The sequence below is a fragment of the Capra hircus genome, chromosome 1, assembly GCF_001704415.2.
Source record: "Capra hircus breed San Clemente chromosome 1, ASM170441v1, whole genome shotgun sequence".
Taxonomy (NCBI): Eukaryota; Metazoa; Chordata; class Mammalia; order Artiodactyla; family Bovidae; genus Capra; species Capra hircus.
The window spans coordinates 83,123,025-83,148,718 of record NC_030808.1 but is presented as its reverse complement, the minus strand read 5'-3'; the positions used below and the strand labels follow the sequence as shown (position 1 = coordinate 83,148,718).

General features: G+C 37.8%; 1 protein-coding gene across 4 annotated transcripts in view; it reads left to right on the top strand.

The window, feature by feature from the left end:
• Nucleotides 1-16,513, top strand: part of KLHL24 (kelch like family member 24) — a 36,618-nt gene extending 20,105 nt beyond the window's left edge. For 3 of the 4 annotated variants that reach the window (XM_018047438.1, XM_018047441.1, XM_018047428.1), the window contains 4 exons: nt 1,106-1,224; nt 4,570-4,758; nt 5,698-5,886; nt 11,542-16,513. In XM_018047438.1, the coding sequence (XP_017902927.1) occupies nt 1,106-1,224; nt 4,570-4,758; nt 5,698-5,886; nt 11,542-11,742 (698 nt within the window). In that variant the 3' untranslated portion in view covers nt 11,743-16,513. The remainder of the gene's footprint in view (nt 1-1,105; nt 1,225-4,569; nt 4,759-5,697; nt 5,887-11,541) is intronic. The other variant, XM_018047435.1, reaches the window with a different exon arrangement.

Sequence of the window (25,694 nt, the reverse complement as noted above, 5' to 3'; positions counted from 1 at the left end):
GTAGCTACTTTTAATTTAATCACAGCTTGGCCATTTTAAACCATGACAGTGTCTCAAAAGACTGAAAGTAGAGATGCCCACTTTAATCAGATCATATTATACAACAAATAAAACTGAAACTGACTTATTGTTCTTAAAAACAGGTACAAGATAATTTAGAATGATTTATGAAAGATTCACCAGAAAATGTCTTTAACCATATCATATTTTTAAAATATATGTTATTGATTTCTTGTTACTAATTTCTACTGAACAACAAAGTGATTCAATTATACATATATATTATTTTTCATATTCTTTTCCATTATAATTTATCATAGGATATTGACTGTAATATCCTGTACTGTACAGTAGGCCATATTATGTTTAAATGCTCTCAAATGCATATAGAATATGTACAGTTTTTAAAACTTGTTTAAGGAACACAGTGAAGTATATAAAGTGAAGAGTGCTCAGAGTTAAGCATCTCTCATCCACCCATGTTTTCTGGAATTCTCCCCAAAGTTTATGAAATAAGATTTTTCTTAAAATTCTTAACTTGAACTTTCATTATAATACGTGATATATTATGTCTAAAGTCAACAGACAATAATGTGACAGATTTATACAAAGTGTAACTATAGTGTCTATAATTTCAAATTTGTTAATTAAACAATTTTACCAGTTTTACAGGTTACTCTGTTATTATACATTGAATAATATAACAACACATTATTTTGTATAGTGGTATACTTTTTTAAAAAATGGCTGATTTTTAAAAATCTTTCTAGAATAATTCTTTTGTCCAAGTTTACCACAGAATAAAATGTAGAATAGTAAAATTGTAAAATTCTCTATTCTACGTTAAAATTAGAATAGTAAGATTCACATTCTATATTTTATTATTTGGGGCATGTAATGATTATTTCTCAAAATAACAATAGACAAGGTTAAATCTGCTCTGTGATCTATTGCCATTTGAAGTTTTAAGGGTCTTTATTTATTGGACTGAATCCTTAAATTCTTGGACTGGGTGAATATTTCAGAGTTTTCATTATTTATGCCTTTGGCATAGATCCCTTGGTGATACACTTGTTAGTGTTTGTGCAATGTTTTGCATTTATAGGTGGAAGAATCAATGGACGTGATGTCTGGATTTATAACTCACAGTTAAATATTTGGATCAGAGTTGCTTCTCTAAATAAAGGCAGATGGCGTCACAAAATGGCTGTCCTCCTTGGTAAAGTAAGAGAAACCACTTTTTGTTATTATTGCTGGTACCTTTCCAGAATAAATACCACAGATGAATCCTTCATTTTACTCACCCTCTGGGTATTTTGGACTCAGCTTGTATTTCCTTTCATTTCTAACCTCAGTACATAAACTGAAGATATAAACAATTTGACACTGTACTTTTGAATGGATATTTTGTTCTCCCAACTTGGAATTCGTAGCAATGCAGCACATTTCTTTTCTAATGCACCATTGGCTTCTAAATGCCTGAGAAGCACTGGAAAATAAAGAAGTACATCAAGTACAAAAACAGGCTAGTGTCTAATCCAAGCAGTCTTTTTCCTTTTACTGACTTCAGCATTCGGCCAAGATATATTTATCTAGAGTCATATTATTTTATCTTTATTATTTGTACAAGTAGGGACAAAGCAAATAAGTGTTAAGATAAACTCACCAGCTTATTTTAAAGCAAAGTTACTACTGGCTGCAGCTAATAAATATAAAAAACATATAATCTGATTCTGGACCATTCAAAGTCCTTAGGAACTTTGAGAATCACTAGTAGACTAGTGGCAACTACAGCCAGTTTTTTAAAGTTAAATTAATATAAAAAGCTGTTACACAAAGCAGATAAAAATACAGCTGTGTAACAAGGGCTCACTTGGATTCTTTTCCTGCCTCCGTCTCTATCAGCTCCTCCAAAGCCACTTCAGATTGCTGAGCAGTCTAAGTAAAAGCAGCATACTTGGCTTGCACATTTTTTTTTGAAGTGTGGTTGATTTACAGTATGTGTTAATTTCAAGTGTATAGCACAGTGATTCGTGGTTTAGGGGTTTTGTTTGCTGATTATATTCCATTATAGGTTATCACAAGAAACTGAATATATCACACATAATGTTTTTTATTTGTCCCCTGTTGCTGCTGCTAAATCGCTTCAGTCATGTCCGACTCTGTGCGACCCCACAGACGGCAGCCCACCAGGCTCCCTCGTCCCCTGATACCCTCTACTAAAATGATTGCTACCTCTTAAGCCCTCTCGTGGAGGCATTTTAGAGCCACCAATGAGAAAGCAGAACTGCTCTAGTTGGAACAGAGATGATGCCAGGAACCCTTCCCACTCATTCCTTCCCTCTTATCTCCCCACAAAAGCTTCTTTAAAACTTTGTACTGTAGAGCTTCTCAAAGTACAGTTTGAAAGCTACTGTTAATTCCTAAGGGTACTGATCTGGTGTGCTGCTGCCACTGACAAAACTAGTGAAATAATGAGGACCTTAAGGTAGGTATAATGAAAATAAAATACTAACAGTATTTTCTAAAACCACTGGTTTGTTAATAGAGTTTTGGGAGCTATACATCAAGAACGACAACATAAAAGGGGCAGGTAAAATAATTAAGGGGTTGAAAGAGATGAAGTCGGACTAAAAACATTATAATTCTTTATTCTGAACATAGAAAAGTGTATGAAAATGATGATGTTCCAAACATCATTTATGGATTGATTAACACAAATTTACTTGATAAATATTAGTATACTTGACTTGAAGTTACCCAAAACTTGGAAGCACTAATTCAAAAAATAAAAGGATTTCTTCTGTCCTTCCACAGCAAGTACTCAATTCATGGAAAACAGTTATCCCAAAAATTACATTCAAGGCTGAATTCAAACCTATAAAGTTATTTAAAGCATAAATGTTTACTGTTAAGGAAACCTAGGATGGTTTGGAATATAGTATCTTAGAGCAAGAAGCAATCTTAGAAAATATTTAATGTAACTTTTTCAATTTATGAAGAAACTGAATCCAGAGATATGGAGTCATTTGCTCAAGGTTGCACAGAAAGTGATAAAGCAGGGGCAAAAGCTCAGATTTTCTCAATCTAGGAGCCTTTTATCTTGAGGCTCATAGCATATATTTTTAGTTTACGCAAGTAGTGTAGTATTAAAGTTTAACCCTAAAAATTATGTGATAGGTACTATTATTGTATACATTTTTAGACTGAGGAAATTAAGACACGGTTTGAGAGAGTATAGGTAAACTGCCCAAGCAAGGTCTTATGTGCAGTGGCAGAGCCAATGTGGACTCTACCTCTCCTGACTTCAAAGCTGTGCCCTTAAGTACTATATACCTCAGTTTCTGTACCCCTTCCATAGCTGCATGACCTTGAATAGGTTACCTAACCTCTCTGGGCTATATGGTGTTGGGAGAACAGACCTACCAACAGATCATTTTAAATGTGAGAAATGCAAAATTGAAGTAATATTGGCTGCTAAGGAAATTTGCAAGAGTACAGAAAGATAGATTGTGGACATACTTGAGTGACAATGTGTAAATATAAAGTTTGACTTTGACCATTTGGCATTCATTGTTAGACTAGTAAAAGGAATTGATGAGGTATTTTAGGAAGATTAATCTGTGGTTTAGAGAGTACAAGAATGGAGACCAGGAGGAGATTGAGAGGTATGAAATGATATGGACCCTGAGGAAGGATAGTGGCAGCGGGAAACCAAAGGAAGGGACAGATGTGAGAGATGCTGTGAAAGAAGGCTCTGTAGAACTTAATAGTTAGATATAGATGCAGAGAAAAGTTGATGATGATTGTTCATTAAAAGAATTATAGATGTTAAACTGGAGAGCTTCTGCAGGTTAAAGATTTCTTGTGTATCTCATGATGCTTAATGGATTATTCTGCATGTAGCTGATTTAATAAATGGCCTGTTGATTACTTTTCCTACTTCGTCATATTTGTGAAAAGAAAATGTAAATGAAAGCTCTTTGTAATATACAGTCTAGAGTTCATTATGTGCCAGGTACTTTTCTAGGCTTTATAGGAACTAAAAGAACAAAATAGGCCCTGCCTTCAAAGATCTCACAGTCTAGTATTCCTTACCTAGTATTTTAGTTTCTAGCTTTATTCTATTTTAGAGCTTTAGTCTAGCTTTATAATATTCAAATATTTTCACCATACTTGAATATGAGCATTTATGCTAAATCCTGTAATTCTCAATGCAAGTAGTATTGCTGCTAATGGGATAAAGATTGCTTCTTACTTCAAGCTATACATGTCCTTTTGTGCATAAAGCAGAGATATACATATAGTACATAAACACATATACAATATATCTGTGGTATTAAAATTTTCATTGGATGGGGCTATTATGAAAAGAAATGTCTAAAATGTCTCCTTGGTGGTAGTGAGAGGATGATAATTTTTTTAAAAGGTCCAGAAACGGAGCTAAATATATTGCATTTACAGTTACCAGGAACTTTTAAAGGGAAGAGATCCCTTAATTCTTTAGCCGACTAGTTAAAAATTCAAACTTTTGATAATTAAGATTTTTTCCATGTATTTTACATGTAGGTATATGTTGTTGGAGGCTATGATGGGCAAAACAGACTTAGCAGCGTAGAATGTTATGATTCCTTTTCAAATCGATGGACTGAAGTTGCTCCCCTTAAGGAAGCAGTAAGTTCTCCTGCCGTGACCAGCTGTGTAGGCAAATTGTTTGTGATTGGTGGAGGACCTGATGATAATACTTGTTCTGATAAGGTAAGCCATGTTTTCTTGCAGAAATAACCACTGATACACTCAAGAAGAGAAATACAAATGGCCTAACAAGTAGGTAGTTTGGTCCCCTAGTGTGAAAGGCCTTTTAAAAATTGTCTGCTACTTTATACTTTGGGAGGAAAACATTGAGTGTCAGGTTACTAAAGTGAAATGGTTTACAGAATCAAAAAATTATTTGTTCAGAATACAATTAGTAAGTAAACTAGCAAAGGGTGAGACAGTAACCAGTTATACTGCTTTCAGATGGGTCATTTTCTATGTACTTTGAAAATATTCTTTAGAACAAAGATAAGGGAAGAAAACCTCTCTAATGTAAACATAGGATGGCTCAAAGCTGCTGCAGTTCATTAAATTCCTGGGACAATAGAACATGTGCCATACTGACAGCTCTGAAAATAACCTGTTTATTCTGGAGACAAATATCTAATGCCTGATTCATTTAACAATAGTTTACTAAATTTTGTCAATCAATAAATTTTTTCTGAAATTTTAATGTAATGTCAAATGTTATATATTTAGAGTTCATTAATTCAGAACTTGTGATAATTTAAAGTGTAGTAAATTGAGGTTCACTTGTATTCTTTTGAAGAAAAGACTCCCTAAATATGTAAAGAAATTGTATTCAAATTGAGGCATACTTATCTTATGTAACAGAATTTTTAAAAATCCAGATGTTAATTTTAATGGGAACAAAGCAGACCTAGTAGCCATTAGCCATTCATCCTAGAAACAATCTGTGTTTGTTTGTCACTCTGTTCTGCTTGATAATTCAGATATTTCATTCTCAAGCCAGCCTCCCTTAATTCTATGAATTAATGGGATTTTATTTTAATCATGTTTTTGTATATTGGCAAACTTTTTATTAAGTAAATTTACATTCTTGTTGAGAAATTTTAATTAAATATTTCTGTATATTATTAGGTTCAATCCTATGATCCAGAAACCAATTCTTGGTTACTTCGTGCAGCTATTCCTATTGCCAAGAGGTGTATAACTGCTGTATCCTTAAACAACCTGATATATGTTGCTGGTGGACTGACCAAGGCAATATACTGTTACGATCCAGTTGAAGATTACTGGATGCATGTACAGAATACATTCAGCCGACAGGTAATAACATAAAACAGACAAAAAGAAAAATCAGTGTAGGAAAGACTGAGTACAGTACCAGTATGAATATACAGTAACTTCACGCTATTTCATGTACACTTAGATTATTTCACAGATCTTTCAAAGTTCCATGTATAGCATATGGTGTACTTGTTTTGAACTGCTCCCAAGGGATGGAGTATTGAAATAACTTTTTACTGTCCCATGGTAAATTAGGTATTGTACTATGTCTATTGGGTTTTTTTCCCCCTTAACCTTTTTTCAGACTCCTGCTCCAGTTCTTATCCCTCTCTCTTGTACATTTCAAAAGAGAAGAAATGCTCCCAAACTGGTTTCTTTGCTTCTGCAGTTAGAAACTAGGTAACATGTTGTTCTTTTGTTATAAAGAAAATGGCTGCACTTGGTTCTCTTTCATTCACACTGCATTTGTACTCTTACTCTGCTTCTACCCCACCCCAAAAAGGCCTTCCCTTGGCCTTTTAATTCAGAATTCTACCCTCCTTCCTTCACCATCAAAATATTTGATGGCCCTGATGCTGGAAATCTGGCTCGACCCATACCACTTTTGAGGTGTTGTACCCACAAAGGTCGTTACTAATAATTTTCTGAGTCTCATTCATGTTCTCTTGATTTTTTTCTACCCAACCCTTAAATATGGGTATTGCCTGAGCCTCTTTTCCCTGCCCTTTTCCCAGTTTATACTCCATTCCTGGTCAGTACTGATGACTTCAAATCTTATTCTCCATTAAAGTCTCTCTCCTCTGCTCTAGACTCAGATTTCCAGCTGCCTATTTAATATGTTCTGAGGCTTCAGACTTAGAACAGAATTCACCTTCTTCCCCAAGCTTACTTTTTCTGTTTCCAAACAACCTAGTGAATAGAAAAAGCTGTTTCTCCCTTATTTACAACACTTCTGACACCAGATATGTGAGTTTATTCCCATACCAGTCAACTCTCCATCTCCAACTGGCATCTTCCAGTTCAATTCAGATTTGACACAACCTGAAGTTAGCTTCAGATTTTAAGGACTCAGTCCCACAAGACTGCCACTGCTTCAGATGCCAGTCACAAGTCTCAGGTTGTCACCAGTACTTCTGAGCAATCAACTATAAATCAAGGTTTTCACAGTCCCCTCCATGAATTCAGTAATTTTCTCAGGAAAAACACACATTTATGTTTACAGGTTATTACAAAGGACATAGAAGAACAGCCAGATAGAGAGGTACCCACAGTCAGGTCTGGAAGGATCCCAAGCACAGAACTTTCTGTCCTCATGGATTTGTGGTGCTCCATCCTCCTAGCACATGGATGTGTTTACCAACCTAGAAGCTCTCCACATCCTATTTTTTGGGATTTTTATGGAGGCTTTATCATGTATACGTAATCAATTATAAATCAATTTCTAGCCCTTCTCCCCTCTCCAGAGAAGGGAGGGTGGGGGAGAAACCCTTTTCAAGCTTCTAATGTCTTGCTTTTCTAACCCATTTTACCGCTAGTATCTGTTGCTTGCATTTGCTATCCAGATGGTATGTGTTCTTGCCTTTGTTCATTCTGTCCACTTAGCTTTAATGCCTTTTCTACCTTATCTACTTGTCTTTCAAGGACCACTGCATAGTTATAACAATCTGAGATTGCCCTGTTCCGAATTAATGCCTTTTCTTTCTGATCTGTCACTATACTTAACCTCTATTAGTAAATATTTATTGAATAAGTAAACAGAGAGTGAAGTAACAGAGGGTCCTGATGTTAAGACAATTTTATATACAATATAAGAAATATAGACTGTAAGGATAATGACTAGGGTTTGGGTATAACACTATTTTTCTGAAGCTGTTCACATTGAAATATAATCTCCAATTAGTAATGTATTCAGAGTAACATTGCCTCAGTTGATGAAAGGGACATAATAGGATCTTCAGTTTCATGGTACAAAAGGAACGTAGTCTTCTGTCCCTCTTACATCACATTTAAATAAAATGAACTTCAATTCTCTAGTTCATTGTCCTCCTACAAGAGACAGGTGAGAACGTGCCCTGCCACAGAAGAACTCTTGTTATGGTCATGTCCAGCTGTATGACAAGTGTTTACACTTACTTCTAAGTTTTTTAACCAAAGCTTTTTTTTAATTGGTTTATTACAGTGAATATTTTTAAATATAGCGCATTTTCACTAAGAGCTACTATTCACTGAGAAGTTGACTGTACTATACAAAACAATAGCAGAGCTTAGGAAGATAATTGCCAGCATCTAGCATAACACAGGGCATATAAAGAACATGTTTGTTTTTTTTAATTGGAGGCTAATTACTTTACAATATTGTGGTGGTTTTTGCCATACATTCACATGAATCAGCCATCGGTGTACATGTGTTCTCCATCCTGAACCCCCCTCCCACCTCCCTCCCCATCCTATCCCTCAGGGTCATCCCAGTGCACCAGCCCTGAGCACCCTGACTCATGCATCAAACCTGGACTGGCGATCTATTTCACATATGATAATATACTAAAGAATATGTCTTTAACTAAATGATTGAGATAAAATTAAGGAAAAACAAAAGGACATATATGGCACATTTTCCTTAATTAGACAGTGCCTGATAGTGACTTCAGAAATTTCAAGGAACATTTAGATCAGAAATATATTAAATCTGTATTGAAGTCTTAAGACTAGTATGTCAAATCTCTTGAAACAAAAAATACTGAGATTTCTGGGATTATCTTTTCTCCCCTGGGCCATTCTTATAGCCAGTACCTCTAAATGTATCTATGTATGTATTATTGTTAGGCAAGTTTTGAACCATCTGTGAGTCTTTGCCTACCCTTTTAATACTAATCAAATGAAAAGATAAATCAACTTTCATTAAATCTACCAATTTCATGGTAGAAAGCTATTTGAGTCAAAGGTTACAGTTTTTAAGTGCTTAGAATATTGAATGACCAAAAAAGAGCTGAAAAAATGAGCTCTTTTTGTGTGATCATAATGGACCCAGCGTTTTTCCCTGCTGTACCTTGATATTTTCATTCCTTTTAACATTGCATAATTCCTAAAAGCTACAACTTGATATTATAAACATATTTTGCTTTTTAATTTTCATCAGGAACATATTTTTTTAATTGTGAAATTTTTTTTTACTGACTGATGAAGTATTTTTTTAGCCTTCTTCAGTGGACTAGGTATTTAAAATGTCATTAAAGTTTAGAATAATAAAAGAAATCTGATTCTTTTTCTTTATTGTTGGCATTTTAATGATTCAGCATTATTTAAATATAATAATTAAGGAGAGAGATATGTTTTACAATATTAAAATTGTGTTTCATTTAAGTCATGAAAAATAACATTTAAAACTTCATGTGTTATTAAGTTATTTTTATTACTAGCTGCCATTATTCTTGAGACTATCATAGAGTAAAATAAACTACTATGCAGGTCATTTCCTGATACGAGTGAATACCAGTTTTGAAGATTGCTTGTTTCAATTAATTCTGAGCACTATTTTAAGAAATGATGTTAACACAATATCCTATAATTATTTAGCTTAAGAATCATCATCCAAATGACTATAAAGTTCAATAGTGTAAGCCAGCTTGTACTTGAAAACTAAGGATATTGTTTTTTGTGGTATTTAAAACTGAAGTGACTTAGCAGTAGCAGCAGTGATAATGGGCCAAGTCATTCTGGGTGTATATAAACTCTAATGTAAGCATTTTTAAGTACTCACTTATTCTTTTAGACCCAAAAATACTATCCTCTATTATATTAATCCACCAAGCTTTAATTTTTTCTACAAGAGTGAAATTTATATATAGCAGATCAAGTAAAAATGTTTGTTGTACTCATTGGTAGAACCTATCCATTGCTGGTTATCTGGAAGCAGGATAATAATATACAATAACTGTCTGAATTAATGTGAAATTTAAATAGAAGATAATTGACCTGCAGCATAAACAGATTTATGCAATAGACAGTTTTAGTGTAATTTCTTTCTTTAAAGAATCACTCATCCTTGCAAATGGAGAAGGCAATGGCAACCCACTCCAGTACTCTTGCCTGGAAAATCTCTTGGGCGGAGGAGCCTGGTAGGCTGCAGTCCATGGGGTCGCAAAGAGTCAGACATGACTGAGCAGCTTCACTTTCACTTTTCACTTTCATGCATTGGAGAAGGAAATGGCAACCCACTCCAGTGTTCTTGCCTGGAGAATCCCAGGGATGGGGGAGCCTGGTGGGCTGCCGTCTATGGGGTCACACAGAGTTGGACACGACTGAAGCGACTTAGCAGCAGCAGCAGTAGCATCCTTGCAAAATATATATTATTGACAGATAAGAGTAAATTTAGCTACGAATATCATTGTGTAGAAAGTTAACTAATAAATGTTATTTGGGGAGTTTCTATACCCCAGCCAAGGCACCCTAGTAACAGTGCTTTATTAATCTACTTATAACTCATTCATTCGTTCAACTTGAGGGTAATCCCATATAACTAATAATGTTCCTATCCCTTGATCATGTAATAGACACTTTTTATAGTAAAGGACTGTACTATAATAGGAGAAGCAACTCTTCAAGGATATTTTTGTTGAACTACCATTAAGTTAACTAAAACTCTTTTCTCAGCCACGACCCCCAGTTTGCTGCCCATATTTTGACCCCAATTACTGACATTTATTCTGTTTTAACACTCCCTTCACCCATGCAGATTTATCTAGTATTCACACGTAGAGCAGGAGTTGGGCAAAAGGGAACTTATTTCTTTTCTCCCTTTTGACTGTGTTCAGTTCAGTTCAGTCACTCAGTCGTGTCCGACTATTTGCAACCCCATGAACCACAGCACGCCAGGCCTCCCTGTCCATCACCAACTCCTGGAGTTCACCCAAACTCATGTCCATCGAGTTGGTGATGCCATCCAGCCATCTCATCTTCTGTCGTCCCCTTTTCCTCCTGCCCCCAATCCCTCCCAGCATCAGAGTCTTTTCCAACGAGTCAACTCTTCACATGAGGTGGTCAAAGTACTAAAGTTTCAGCTTTAGCGTCAGTCCTTCCAAAGAACACCCAGGACTGATCTCCTTCAGAATGGACTGGTTGGATCTCCTTGCAGTCCAAGGGACTCTCAAGAGTCTTCTCCAACACCACAGTTCAAAAGCATCAATTCTTCGGCGCTCAGCCTTCTTCACAGTCCAACTCTCACATCCATACATGACCACTGGAAAAATCATAGCCTTGACTAGACAGACCTTTGTTGGCAAAGTAATGTGTCTGCTTTTGAATACGTTGTCTAGGTTGGTCATAACTTTCCTTCCAAGGAGTAAGCGTCTTTTAATTTCATGGCTGCAGTCACCATCTGCAGTGATTTTGGAGCCCCCCAAAATAAAGTCCGCCACTGTTTCCACTGTTTCCCCATCTATTTCCCATGGAGTGATGGGACCGGATGCCATGATCTTAGTTTTCTGAATGTTGAGCTTTAAGTCAACTTTTTCACTCTCCTCTTTCACTTTCATCAAGAGGCTTTTTAGTTCCTCTTCACTTTCTGCCATTAGGGTGGTGTCAGCTGCATATCTGAGGTTATTGATATTTCTCCAGCATGTCTAATTTTACTTTTCCATTTGCTGTCAAATTCCTTAAGGTCAACAGTTAATTTTTTTTTAAAATTTGGTTCAACAGGAAAACTGTGGTATGTCTGTATGTAATGGTAAAATATATATCCTGGGTGGAAGACGGGAAAATGGAGAAGCTACAGACACTATTCTCTGTTACGATCCTGCCACAAGTATCATCACAGGGGTAGCTGCAATGCCCAGGCCAGTGTCCTATCACGGATGTGTGACTATTCACAGATACAATGAGAAATGCTTCAAGCTCTGACGCCAGCGTACCTCACCCAGAAAGCCACAGCAATCCAAGATGAGAGGTTTTAAAAACTCCAGAGTGGGAACTTGGTCTATCTCCTTTATGCCATATGCACAAAAAAACAAAAATAATAATTGTCGTGCCTTTCTCCCCCAAATACCAATCTTTTAAACTGTAATAAAGCCTTTTCTGTAATTGGGGAAAAAAAAAAATTTGTTTGGAAGGTAATAGTGGTCTTTGCTTGGGCTGTGAGAGTGTACCTTTGTGAGTATTTGTTTAAAAAAAAAAAAAAGCCCATGTGGCATAGGAAATAATGTTTGCCTGTATACCGTTTAGGAATTTGTGAATGGTCTCTTCATTTATGTATGTTTATCTGCAAGACTGTTTATTCCTTATTTTGTCATATAAGTGTGTATGTGTGTGTATATATGTAGAAAATTGCATGACAAGTTTTCATTTAGGTCAAATCATGTAATGCTTAGAATGCTTAGAATCATTCTACGGAGGGAAAAACAGTTTTAAAAATCTTTTTCACTAAAAAATACATCCAAATTAATTAACTTTATTATGGTTTTTTTCTGTAATTGATAAAAGAGTAATGACAATGATCTGAGTATCATAAAATACTAAGTTATTGTGACTTCATTCTTAGAATTGCTTTCTTATATTAAAGATATTTTGGGGAGAAGATACAAAAGCAAGTCCCCCTAAAATGGGGATTAAAATTAAAGATTAGTTCCTAAGAAAAAGTTATCTAAGACCCTTGAAGGAAAAATGACCCACTGTGGCTCTCAAAAGTATTTATGTATCATCTCTAAATCCTCTAAGGGAAGCGCCTTTTCTTAAACCTGGCAGAAGAGCTGAAATCCACTTTGCAATATTATCTTGTGCAAAACAGGGACAGATTTTCTCCCTAGCCCGGTAGGGTTTGACCTCATTGGAATGGTGCTTTGGGTGAGGACCTCTTCCTGGTTATCCTATTTTCTTGTGAACAGCTAAAAGTCCTGGGAGTCTCTACTGTTAAGCTGCCCTTAAAGGATAAAGCAGGGACCACCTATCTCAGTGGGTCCACATTTATTTTAAAGTTAACTATCTGAAGAAACTAACAGTAGTAGTAGCAGTTTTCTAAGATAAATCTTCATTTGGTACCCATTGTGTGAAATAGCGATCAACATTCTCACACTTGTCTACATCAAATTGCCTTTGTCTAGATGTTTCAACTCCAGTTTATAAAGCTTGCTAGTTTTCAGAGAAGAGTGTGAAATTTTTTTTTCTAAGGCAAATGGGATGGCAGGAACTACAGCATAAGTGATTGTTGTTATTCCTGGGTAGACAAACACAATTTACGGTATTTTAGGGATGTTCCAGGTAGCCTGCTCTATTTCAACTTCCCAGGCATTATTGTCATCTCATATCTTAATTATATATTCCTTGCCATAGGAGAAATGATGCAAATATGTAATTATAGTGTCACCAGATTTTTGTTAAAACCAAAGTAGTAATCAAAAAACCTAACATTGATAAACTTACTCTTTTCCCATTTTAGAATGATACAGAGATTTCAAATACACTGTACACTATCAACTTTAATGCCTAGCTGGATTGTGAGGCAAATTCTGAAAAACTTAACAAATTTTAGGGAATTTTTATTTTTCAAATCATAATTTGAAATGATATGTACCTTTTTGTGATAATTATCAAAGCAATTCAGAAGCCAGTTTTCTACCATTTTAGTTGAAAGACAATAGTAGATACAATTGGGATACCTGTTTTAATTTTAGAGTAAGCATCTACTTCTGCATCATACCCTTTGTAGGTTAGGGAACCTATTTAGTTCAGAAATTCTTTGTGGTGTGTGAGATAATGTATGAGAAAAGTGTTGGTAAATGCTGAGGACTATACAAATGATACTTGTTATTTTCATGTGTATTTGTAAGGTCATGCCCATCCGTAAATATAGACACTTTCTTACAGAAAAGCCTTTCTCAGTATAACCTGTATTTTAGTACTTTTGTAAGTATTAACTATTTACTTGTATTTTGTTATATGTTTATTTTTAATATTCATGTGTTTATTACAGTAAATTTGAAATGAAATCCTATAAAACACGATTTGTTTAAACATGGACCTTATGCCAATATTTTTAAATTTTTTCTCTACATAATTTAAAACTACGTTAAGTAGGTCACCAAGAACTTAGCTTGAATCCTATGAATTTAAAGTAACAATTTTTAAAGTTACCCAACTGATACTTTAATTTGCTTTCACTTCCTTTACTGATTTTTTATAATGAGGTTAGCATAGATAAAATAATGAAGAATTTTAGGGTATAATTAGTATATCAAAAGGGATTTATCAACAAAATTGGTATCAGATTATATTCATACTGTCATCACATAGCTGACATTTTCTTTTGGTTTGTGATGCTCATATAAGCCTTTGGGTTAGGTTAGTATGTATGTATATACATGTGTATATATGTAGATAGATAGTATGCTCAATCTACACACATATATACAAAAATCAAGAATTTTAGCAGTTTTTGGTTTCTGATCAGAGGAACATAAAGTAAAAATTAGTTGATCTTACTAAATTCAATTCCAGAAGTTCTGTTTTGTTTTTTTTTTTTAATTTGGGCATCTCTAGCGTACTCTTTTACATACGAAAATATATGATGAATTTTAGTATGATGACTCATACGTCAGAATCTATATAATGCATACAATTTACAAGATCAGGAAACAAATTGGAGGGAGATACAAGTTTGGTAAACATAGCCATCGATACCTCAGTGGGAAAGGAATTCAAAAGCAGGTTTTGTGGATCAAGAGAAATGTACTTCTTTTTTTTTTTTTTTTTCCATGAACTTTAATCATTTTTCATGTGGTTCCTATATGTGAGTGAGCTATAACGTGATCTAATTTTTACAACAAAAAGACCTTCCTCTTCTGCTCTAATCTTCCCACTGACTTTACTGCACAGGTATGAAATGGTAGCCTATTGGATCTTTAGTAACTTTTTTTTCCCTAGATGACTGAAACATAGGTATTTACTCCATTTAAACCAGGTGTTTAAAAAAATGATGTAAATACTCAGGGTATTAACTTGTCATTTTTGCCTAATTGGAGTGTTTAAAGTGCCATATCTAAGTAACTTTCAGTTCATAATTCTAGAGTAAATTCAGTTTGGTAAAGGGGCTTCACACGTGGTGGTGGTTAAACATTCACTTTTTTATATTTAGATGAAAATGTTTGTGGACTGATACATTTTCTCTTAGTGAATATGAATTGTTTATGTATCTCTACTGTCATACCCTTTTTGAAACTCAGGAAAGACAAAGGTTCAATTCTACTACTTTTGTCAGTATACAAACCAGGTGTGTTATTTTTCCTGTTGTCTGGATATGGCAATAGACTTTTTAAAAAGAAATGCTGTGAGAACCCATACATGAAAAGAGAGGGTTGAATTGTTTGTGCCTTTTGTTTCTTGAGATTTATACTTGGAAAGGACATCATCTACTCCAGACTGTATTTTCAAAGAGAAGAAATTGCTATTTATGTGGTGCCAAGTGATAAAATAATGTCTCTTAAAGGCTTCCTGTGGATTGCCTTTATTTTCCTAAGCTCAAGACACCAGTTAACCTCAACATAATTTTGGCCTTTATTAGAATTTCTGTGCATTATATTGAAAGCTAGGTTTACATCACCTCACCCCATTATTCCTTTTAGTTAAATAAATAAATTCACCATACCAAGAAACCAGAATGGGGCAATTTGGTTGGCCTTTAAGGCAACAGGTTTGACTAGCTAGCTATACTTATTGTCACATCTAATGCTAGGTATCAGAAACCACTTGAGCCGGAAGTGTGAACTGATAATTCCAGAGACATTGTCAACGTACTTCATACTTTTTTAAAAATGTTTTTTATGGATGTTTTACATTTGTGTGATTGCCTTAGGTATTAAGTTAGTGCTAAAGATCATCATTTAAAATTTTTTTAAATAGCAGTAGTTGTAACTTATTTTATATATTGTCCCAAAGAAAAGAATTTGTTTTAATGTTTTCAAAATAACTGCGTCTGTATTTGCTTATGTGCCTTAAGTTCTCTAGTTCTGTTTCAACTTTTTTTAAAATCTAAAGTTTACCTTAGATAAGTTCCATACTTATTTCCTATAAATTGCTCTTAAAATGTTTAATGAGCATCAGCTATGTGGTTGCTTGGCAGGAAGGAAAATGTTAAGGAAATGGCTCAGTGTTTGGAGTTTTACTATGTTTGGGGAGGTTTTATGTTTGATGCCAAGCTGCTTTTTAAGATATTAAGAAAAAAATCCTTGTAAACATCATCAATATCTACATCCAGTATCAAAAAAGTAAATCTACTTATTTTTGTTCCATTCTTAGGTACTATTTTTTGGTTTTTCCTGTACAGACTCTTTCATTTATCTCTTTTGAAAAAGTTCTTAATCTTTCCTACCCCAATACCCACCCCATGGTATCTTTATTTAAATCTTGTTGAAAGTCTCTGGAGCTATCTAAGACAACACAATTATAGAGTTGAACAAAAGCATAGTGTGCTTTACAACTTGTACAGACCTGTGGCAGCCAGATGTCATTTGCTTTCAGATGCTCCAGTCTTCACAGTGAAAAAAAATGCTCCGTGTTTCTTTGTATTCATCAGTTGCGGCACACTAATACTTTCATGTCTCGTCTAAAATATACTTTGTGCATAGTTTTTCTTTAATTTTTAAAAAGTTGTATCTAATAAAACAATGTCTTTTAACCATTATTACTTGACTACAGTTGTATTAAATTTTATTTACCAAAATCTAGTTGTCTTAAATATATTCAAGTGGTTGTTTGAAAAAGGAGTGGGGGAAATTACAAGTTAACATATGTATTTATTGGTATGTCCACAAAGTAACTAGAAAGCCAAACAAAAAACTGAAAACCTTTGGTGTGTGTGAGGAAATGGTGGCTTTTTTTAATGATTTTTTAAAATTTTAATTACGAAAGTGATCCAACACATTTGCACTGTAGTGTTCTTTTGATTTGGCTCTCAAAAATACCCCTATAGTAATATCAAGAGTAGAGAACTTAAATTTTATTCCAGGTATTGAAGAGAGGGTACATTGTTCACTAAAGAGGCAATGTCTGACTTTACGTTAGCAAAAGTAAAATCTTGAGAAGATTCATTACAGAAGCACAAGCAGTGCTTAACTTGTTATACTTAGTTTTTAAATTGTGCCACGAAAATAAAAAGGCAAGTTAAGAGTGTGTCTTCCCCGAATGAGGGCATGGTGACTCACTCCAGTATTCTTGCCTGGAGAATCCCCATGGACAGAGGAGCCTGGTGGGCTACAGTCCATGGGGTTGCAGAGTCGGACACGACTGAGTTGCCAAGCACGGCAAAGAGTGTCTTAAGTGATAAATGGCAAAGCTGTTTTCATTTCACTCATTTCCTCTGTACGCACACCTAGAAAGTGGATAGTGCTCTGCCATAAAGCCGTTTAACCTCTCTGAGCCATACTTACCTTGTTCTAGGAAATGCAGTCATAATACTCAATTTACAGGCTTATGGGATAACTGCATGTTGAGTAGTTCTGGCACAGAAGAGAATATAAATGTTGGTTCCTTTTCTGTGCATTTTGTTTTTAGAAAATGCAGTATGCAGTCAGGGAAGGAGTTGAAAAAATTGTTAGCTTGTATTTGGAAAATCATGGACACTTGGTAAAATTACAAGAAGCCTCTTGTAATTTAAATTTTCTCTTTAAAAAATAACCTGTGCTCTTAACAGAATGAGAGGGGGAAATGGGCTAAAACTGCCTCTGCCTCTCAGCTATTTATTAACTGTTCAGTCGCTCAGTCGTGTCCGACTCTTTGCGGCCCCATGAACCGCAGCACACCAGGCCTCCCTGTCCATCACCAACTCTCGGTGTCCACCCAAACGCATGTCCATTGTGTCGGTGATGCCATCCAACCATCTCATCCTCTATCATCCCCTTCTCCTTTTGGCCCTCAATCTTTCCCAGAATCAGAGTCTTTTCAAATGAGTCAGCTCCTCGCATCAGGTGGCCAAATAATTGGAGTTCCAGTTTCAACATCAGTCCTTTCAGTGAACACCCAGGACTGATCTCCTTTAGGATGGACTGGTTGGATCTCCTTGCAGTCCAAGGGACTCTCAAGAGTCTTCTCCAACACCACAGTTCACAAGCATCGATTCTGTCCTCAGCTCTCTTTATAGTCCAACTCTCACATCCATACATGACCACTGGAAAAAACAATGCCTCGACTAGACGGACCTTTGTTGGCAATGTCATGTCTGCTTTTTAATATGCTATCTAGGTTGGAGAATCCCAGGGACGGGGGAGGCTGGTGAGCTGCCATCTATGAGGTCGCACAGAGTTGGACACGATTGAAGTGACTTAGCAGCCCTTCCAAGGAGTAAATGTATTTTAATTTCACGGCTGCAGTCACCATCTGCAGTGATTTTGGAGCCAAAAAAAATAAAAGACACTGTTTCCACTGTTTCCCCGTCTATTTGCCATGAAGTGATGGGACCAGATGCCATGTAGTTTTCTGATGTTGAGCTTTAAGCCAAGTTTTTCACTCTCCTCTTTCACTTTCATCAAGAGGTTCTTTAGTTCTTCACTTTCTGCCATAAGGATGGTGTCATCTACATATCTGAGGTTATCCATATTTCTCCCAGCAATCTTGATTCCAGCTTGTGCTTCATCCAGTCCAGCGTTTCTCATGATGTACTCTGCATAGAAGTTAAATAAGCAGAGTGACAATATAGAGCCTTGTCTATAGGAACTCCTTTTCCTATTTGGAACCAGTCTGTTGTTCCATGTCCAGTTCTAACTGTTGCTTCCTGACCTGCATACAGGTTTCTCAAGAGGCAAGTTAGGTGATCTGGTATTCCCATCTCTTTCAGAATTTTCCGCAGTTTATTGTGATCCACACAAAGACTTTGGCATAGTCAAAGCAGAAATAAATGTTTTTCTGGAACTCTCCTGCTTTTTCGATGATCCAGCGGATGTTGGCAATTTGACCTCTGGTTCCTTTGCCTTTTCTAAATCTAGCTTGAACATCTGGAAGCTCACATTTCACGTATTGCTGAAGCCTCGCTTGGAGAATTTTGAGCATTACCAGCATGTGAGATGCGTGCAATTGTGCAGTAGTTTGAGCATTCTTTGGCATTGCCTTTCTTTGGGATTGGAATGAAACCTGACCTTTTCCAGTCCTGTGGCCATTGCTTAGTTTTCCAAATTTGCTGACATATTGAGTGCAGCACTTTCACAGCATTATCTTTAGGATTTGAAATAGCTCAACTGGAATTCCATCACCTCCACTAGCTTTGTTCATAGTGATGCTTCCTAAGGCCTGCTTGACTTCACATTCCAGGATGTCTGGCTCTAGGTGAGTGATCACACCATCATGATTATCTGGGTCGTGAAGTTCTTTTTTGTACAGTTCTGTGTATTGCCACCTCTTCTTAATATCTTCTGCTTCTGTTAGGTCCCTACCATTTCTGTCCTTTATTGAGCCATCTTTGCATGAAATGTTCCCTTGGTACCTCTAATTTTCCTGTTTTCCTCTATTTCTTTGCATTGATCACTGAGGAAGGCTTTCTTATCTCTCCTTGCTATTCTTTGGAACTCTGCATTCAAATGGGTATATCTTTCCTTTGCTTCTTGCTTCTCTTCTTTTCACAGCTATTTGTAAAGCCTCCTCACGCAGTCATTTTGCTTTTTTGCATTTCTTTTTCTTGGGGATGGTATTCATGTCTCCTGTACAATGTCACAAACCTCTGTCCATTGTTCCTCAGGCACTCTGTATCAGATCTAATCCCTTATATCTATTTCTCACTTCCACTGTATAATCATAAGGGATTTGATATAGGTCATACCTGAATGGTCTAGTGGTTTTCCCTGCTTTCTTCAATTTAAGTTTGAATTTGGCAATAAGGTGTTTGTGGCACCCCACTCCAGTACTCTTGCCTGGAAAATCCCATGGATGGTGGAGCCTGGTAGTCTGCAGTCCATGGGGTCGCTAAGAGTCGGACACGACTGAGCGACTTCCCTTTCACTTTTCACTTTCATGCATTGGAGAAGGAAATGGCAACCCACTCCAGTGATCTTGCCTGGAGAATCCCAGGGACGGGGGAGCCTGATGGGCTGTCGTCTGTGGGGTCGCACAGAATCAGACACGACTGAAGCAGCTTAGCAGATCTGAGCCACAGTCAGCTCCTGGTCTTGTTTTGCTGACTGTATAGAGCTTCTCCATCTTTGGCTGCAAAGAATATAATAAATCTGATTTCAGTGTTGACCATCTGGTGATGTCCATGTGTAGATTCTTCTCATGTTGGAAGAGGGTGTTTGGTATTAACTGTTAACAGAGACCAAGAAAATAAAAAGGCATGCCTTCCTCCTAATTATGTTGGGGTCTTGTTAATTTTCTGTATGATATTTTGACATCGTTGGGGAACTTTGCTGGCTCGAGAGAGACTGTTCCTCCCAGGATGAGCTTATTCCTAGAGGCAAGTAAGCAGCTTGTTAGTGAGCCCAGTTTTCATACATAGACCAACCAATCTCCTATCCAAACCTCCAACTGCCTCCTTTAACTCTCATACATCAAGCCAATATTTCCTGTGCCCTAAATCACCCTGAGTCCAGATACCAGATGACTAAGAACCACCCACTATGTTCCCAGACCAGCTGGAATTATTCAAACTAGCCAATCCTAAACTCTTTACCCTGCCATGCCTTGACTTTCCCATGGAAGCCCCAGTAAAGACTGATCTCCACTTTCTCCCCATTTCTTTCTGCCTCCTGCCTGACACTGATGCTTCCACTCTGACCCTGTGTGACATACTGTGCCTCTTGTTTCTGGGGGAGCTGGGAATAACATTGAACTTTTCTTTCAATAGCATTGACCACTTCTTGTCACACAGTCACCTTTATAATGACTCACAGATCGTGTTCATTTCTATGGTTTAATAGCATACTCAGTACAGAGGTATTAATACTTAATGTTTTAGTAAATAAAACCACCAATTCAGGTTTTTATATAAGAGCCTGCATATACCTTAAAACAGGATTTTTGAATCATAGTTTTATAAGCATAATAATCAATGCATACAGTATGAAATATAACCAAAATGCCAATCACTCTGAAGAGTCAAGACTTTGAATACTCATATCTTTTTATTTAGAGAAAAAACACAGTTGTGTGATAAAGGAGGAAAAAATATTTTAGAAGGTCATATTGCTTAACACACTCCATTCTACTGAGATGTGGATGATACCAAACAGAGTAAGACTTTATAGGAATTCAGTGTCTGCAGGTGAGTAAACAGGAGGTAAAACACAATGCTCCAGGAAGCTTTCCAGCGTTGTGGGACAGATATGGAAATACGCCTGACTGACCTCCAACCACAGGGAGCATAATTGACCAAATGATGCCACAGTTGCTGGCCTTGAAATCCATCTTGCACTTGCACTGAGGCCACACCTCCTACCAGCTGCTCTCAGCCAATGACTTGCAATAAGGATTCGAAGGCACCCTGTTTCTGGGAGACAGATCTCTTCTGATGGCGGGTTTGGGCTCCAGGACTTCCCTTCTTTGTGCAACCTTCCTTAGACTACCTGGCAAGGTAAGATGCTATCCAACATTCTTTCCCTCCTTCTTCACTTGCTTCTGGAATCTAACAGCTCTCCCAGCCTTTTCTCTTTTTTCCTCCCTGTTTTCCCTCAAAGGGCAGGTTTTTAAAATTTGTATACATTTGATCTCATCTTGGTATGTGCTTCTCAGAGGACATAGGGCAAACATACATGGTATTTGAAAAAAAAAAAATTCCCTATGGAATCATTGTGTTAAAGTTAGAAAAAAAAAAGATAAAGTTAATGCTGTGGAGTGATTTGGGCTTCCAAAGGAGATGGATCAGTGGTAAAGAATCCATCTGCCAACACAGGACATGCAGGAGACACAGATTCAATCCTTGGTTCAGGAAGATCCCCCGGAGGAGGAAATGGCAACCCCCTCCAGTATTCCTGTGGTATTCCTGTGGTATTCAGCTGGTAAAGAATCCACCTGCAATGTGGGAGACCTGGGTTCGATCCCTGGGTTGGGAAAATCCCCTGGAGAAGGGAAGATCCCATTCCAGTATCCTGGCCTGGAGAATTCCATGGACTGTATAGTCCGTGGGGTCTCAAAGAGTTGGACACGACTGAACGACTTTCACTTCACTTCACTTCACTTCCAGTATTCTTGCCTGGAGAACCCCATGAACAGAGGACCCTGGTGGGATACAGACCATGGGGTTGCAAAGAGTTACATACGACTGAGGTGACAGCATGCACGCAGGTGGAGTGCTTCACTAAACCTGGTTTTCTAAAAAGTACTAGTTGTTACACTTAAATTAGGTTTGGTGGCACCATAATGTGAAAACAGGTTTTAAAGTCAAAACTGTATTCAAATGCCAGCTTTAACATTTACTGCTTGGATATCTTTGGGCAAGATATTCAAACTTTGTTGGCTTCAGTGTCCCCTCTTCCTACTTAGGTTTGTTGTGAGGATTAAATTAAAATATAAAAGCATGAACTGTTTCAGCAAGTCGCCCTTCCCTGATTGCTATGTATTTCCTCACTTTACAGAAAACTTCTGGAGGACGAGAGCCTGTCTTACTTGATGAATCCCACGGCATCTTACCCTGTGCTTGGCAGCAACTGGGAAGAAGCGACCATAGCCTAGTACTTGGCAATGGTGCTTAATCAGGAATGGTCGTCCTCAACAACTGAGAGATTCTTTTATTTATGCATTCATTCATTTATTTGACAAATACTGGAGTTGCTAATGTGGGTCAGGCAGAACATTTCCTCTGGGATTGCAGTACTGAATGTGAGAGTCCCTGTCCTCAAAGCGTATAGAATGATGGGAGAAGCAGGCATGGGAACAGACAAATTCTATATAGTATGATAGAGGAACTTACAGGATTCCAGGGAGCGAGAACTGTGCGTATGCAAATACGAAACCAGCGCTTTGCACAGAGATGGTATGGTCTTTTCTTTCCAGTTGCTGCCAAGCACTGGGTAAGGTAGTGTGGGATTAATCTAAGAAGACAGGCCCTGGCCTCCAGAGCTTTCTGTCAAGTGAGGAAAAACAGCAGTCGGGGAAGGGCTGCTCGCTGTGACAGGGAAATAACCATTACAATTAATGGCCTAGTTCGTTGCATTTTCCGCTTCTCAGCTTTCGGTTTCCTTATACCTACCATTCACAAGATTGTTAGCACATTTGACCTCTGATGCATAATCTTGCTCTGCTGTTATCCTGGGGCATTTAAGCATATGGGACCCATCCCTTTGTTCTAGCCTCGGGTTGTCACTCCCATTCACTCCAAGTAACATACAAGGCCATTCCTTGGATCATTTCATCACCCTCTTCCTCTGAAACCTTAAACTCTAAAGCCTTTCTTTAGCCATAAAAAGGAAAAAAATTGGGTCATTTGTAGAGACGTGGATGGACCTAGCGAGCATCATACAGAGTGAAGTAAGAAAGAAAAACAAATATTGTATCAGTTTAGTTCAGTTCAGTCGCTCAGTCATGTCCGACTCTTTGCGACCCCATGAATCGCAGCACGCCAGGCTTCCCTGTCCATCACCAACTCCCGGAGTTCACCCAAACTCATGTCCATCAAGTTAGTGATGCCATCCAGCCATCTCATCCTCTATTACCACATATATGTGGAATCTAGAAAAATGGTACAGACATAGAGAACAAATGTATGATTACCAAAGGGGAAAGGGTGGCTGTGGGAGGAGTTGGGAGGTTGGGACTGACATATGTATACTATTGATACTATGTATGTGCTGTGCTCAGGCTTCCCTGGTAGGTCAACTGGTAAAGAATCAGCCTGCAATGCAGGAGACCCCGGTTAATTCCTGGGTCAGGAAGATCCCTTGAAGAAGGGATTCCAGTATTCTTGGGCTTCCCTGGTGACTCAGAGGGTAAAGAATCTGCCTGCAATGTGGGAGACCTGGCTTCGATCCCTGGATTGGGAAGATCCTCTGAGGGAGTGCATGGCAACCCACTCCAGTATTGTTGCCTGGAGAATCCCCACGGACAGAGGAGCGTGGGGGGCTACAGTCCTTGCAGTGGTAAAGAGTTGGACACGACTGAGTGACTAAGCACAGCACAGCACAGTGTCCACGGAATTTTTCCAGGCAAGAATACTGGAGCAGGATCAATCCCTCATCTCTTGAGTCTCATGCATTGGCAGGTAGATTCTTTACCACTGTGCCACCTGGGAAGCCTATGTATAAAATGGATAATTAGCACATACTGTATAGTGCAGAGAACTCTACTTAATGCACTGTGGTGATCTGAATGGGAAGAAAGTCCAAAAGTGAGGGGATATATGTATATGTATGACTGATTCATTTTGCTATACAGTAGAAACTAATGCTGAGGCTGAAACTCCAATACTTTGGCCACCTCATGCGAAGAATTGACTCATTGGAAAAGACCCTAATGCTGGGAGGGATTAGGGGCAAGAGGAGAAGAGGTCAACAGAGGATGAGACGGCTGGATGGCATCACCGACATGATGCACATGAGTTTGGGTGAACTCCAGGAGTTGGTGATGGACAGGGAGGCCTGGTGTGCTGCAATTCATGGGGCCGCAAAGAGTCAGACACAACTGAGCGACTGAACTGAACTGAGAAACTAATGCAACATTGTAAAGCAATTACATTCCAACAAAAATTAATTTTAAAGAAATAAAATAAGATAAAGTCTGTCTTTTGCCACAGTCCTCCTTTCCTTCCATCTCTTACATTCTATAACTTTCCTATGAGCTTATCTAGATTTCCGGTCCATTCTGAAGGAGATCAGCCCTGGGATTTCTTTGGAGGGAATGATGCTGAGGCTGAAACTCCAGTACTTTGGCCACCTCATGCGAAGAATTGACTCATTGGAAAAGACTCTATGCTGGGAGGGATTGGGGGCAAGAGGAGAAGGAGACGACAGAGGATGAGATGGCTGGATGGCATCACTGACTCGATGGAAATGAGTCTGGGTGAGCTCCGGGAGTTGGTGATGGATAGGGAGGCCTGGTGTGCTGCGATTCATGGGGTCGCAAAGAGTCGGACACAACTGAGCGACTGAACTGAACTGAACTGAAAGCCTCTTCATGCAGGCCCCTGTGCTACTCATTATCCCTTCCCAGCCTGCATTCTATCATCACAGTGTCATTCCCACACTCTTACCAGCACTCAAAATTTACTCACCCTTTTGATTTCCCATTCCACTTACTCTACCACCTCCAAATATATCAACCCAATGATTGGCCTTCTCCTCCATACGTGAACCGTGAACTCCCTGACATTCAAGCTGGTTTTAGAAAAGGCAGAGGAACCAGAGATCAAATTGCCAACATCCGCTGGATCATGGAAAAAGCAAGAGAGTTCCAGAAAAACATCTGTTTCTGCCTTATTGACTATGCCAAAGCCTTTGACTGTGTGGATCACAATAAACTGTGGAAAATTCTGTAAGAGATGGGAATACCAGACCACCTGACCTGCCTCTTGAGAAATCTGTATGCAGGTCAGGAAGCAACAGTTAGAACTGGACATGGAACAACAGACTGGTTCCAAATAGGAAAAGGAGTATGTCAAGGCTGTATATTGTCACCCCGCTTATTTAACTTCTATGCAGAGTACACCATGAGAAACACTGGACTGGATGAAACACAAGCTGGAATCAAGATTGCCGGGAGAAATATCAATAACCTCAGAAATGCAGATGACACCACCCTTATGGCAGAAAGTGAAGAGGAGCTAAAAAGCCTCTTGATGAAAGTGAAAGAGGAGAGTGAAAAAGTTGGCCTAAAGCTCAACATTCAGAAAATGAATATCATGGCATCCGGTCCCATCACTTCATGGGAAATAGATGGGAAAACAGTGGCAGACT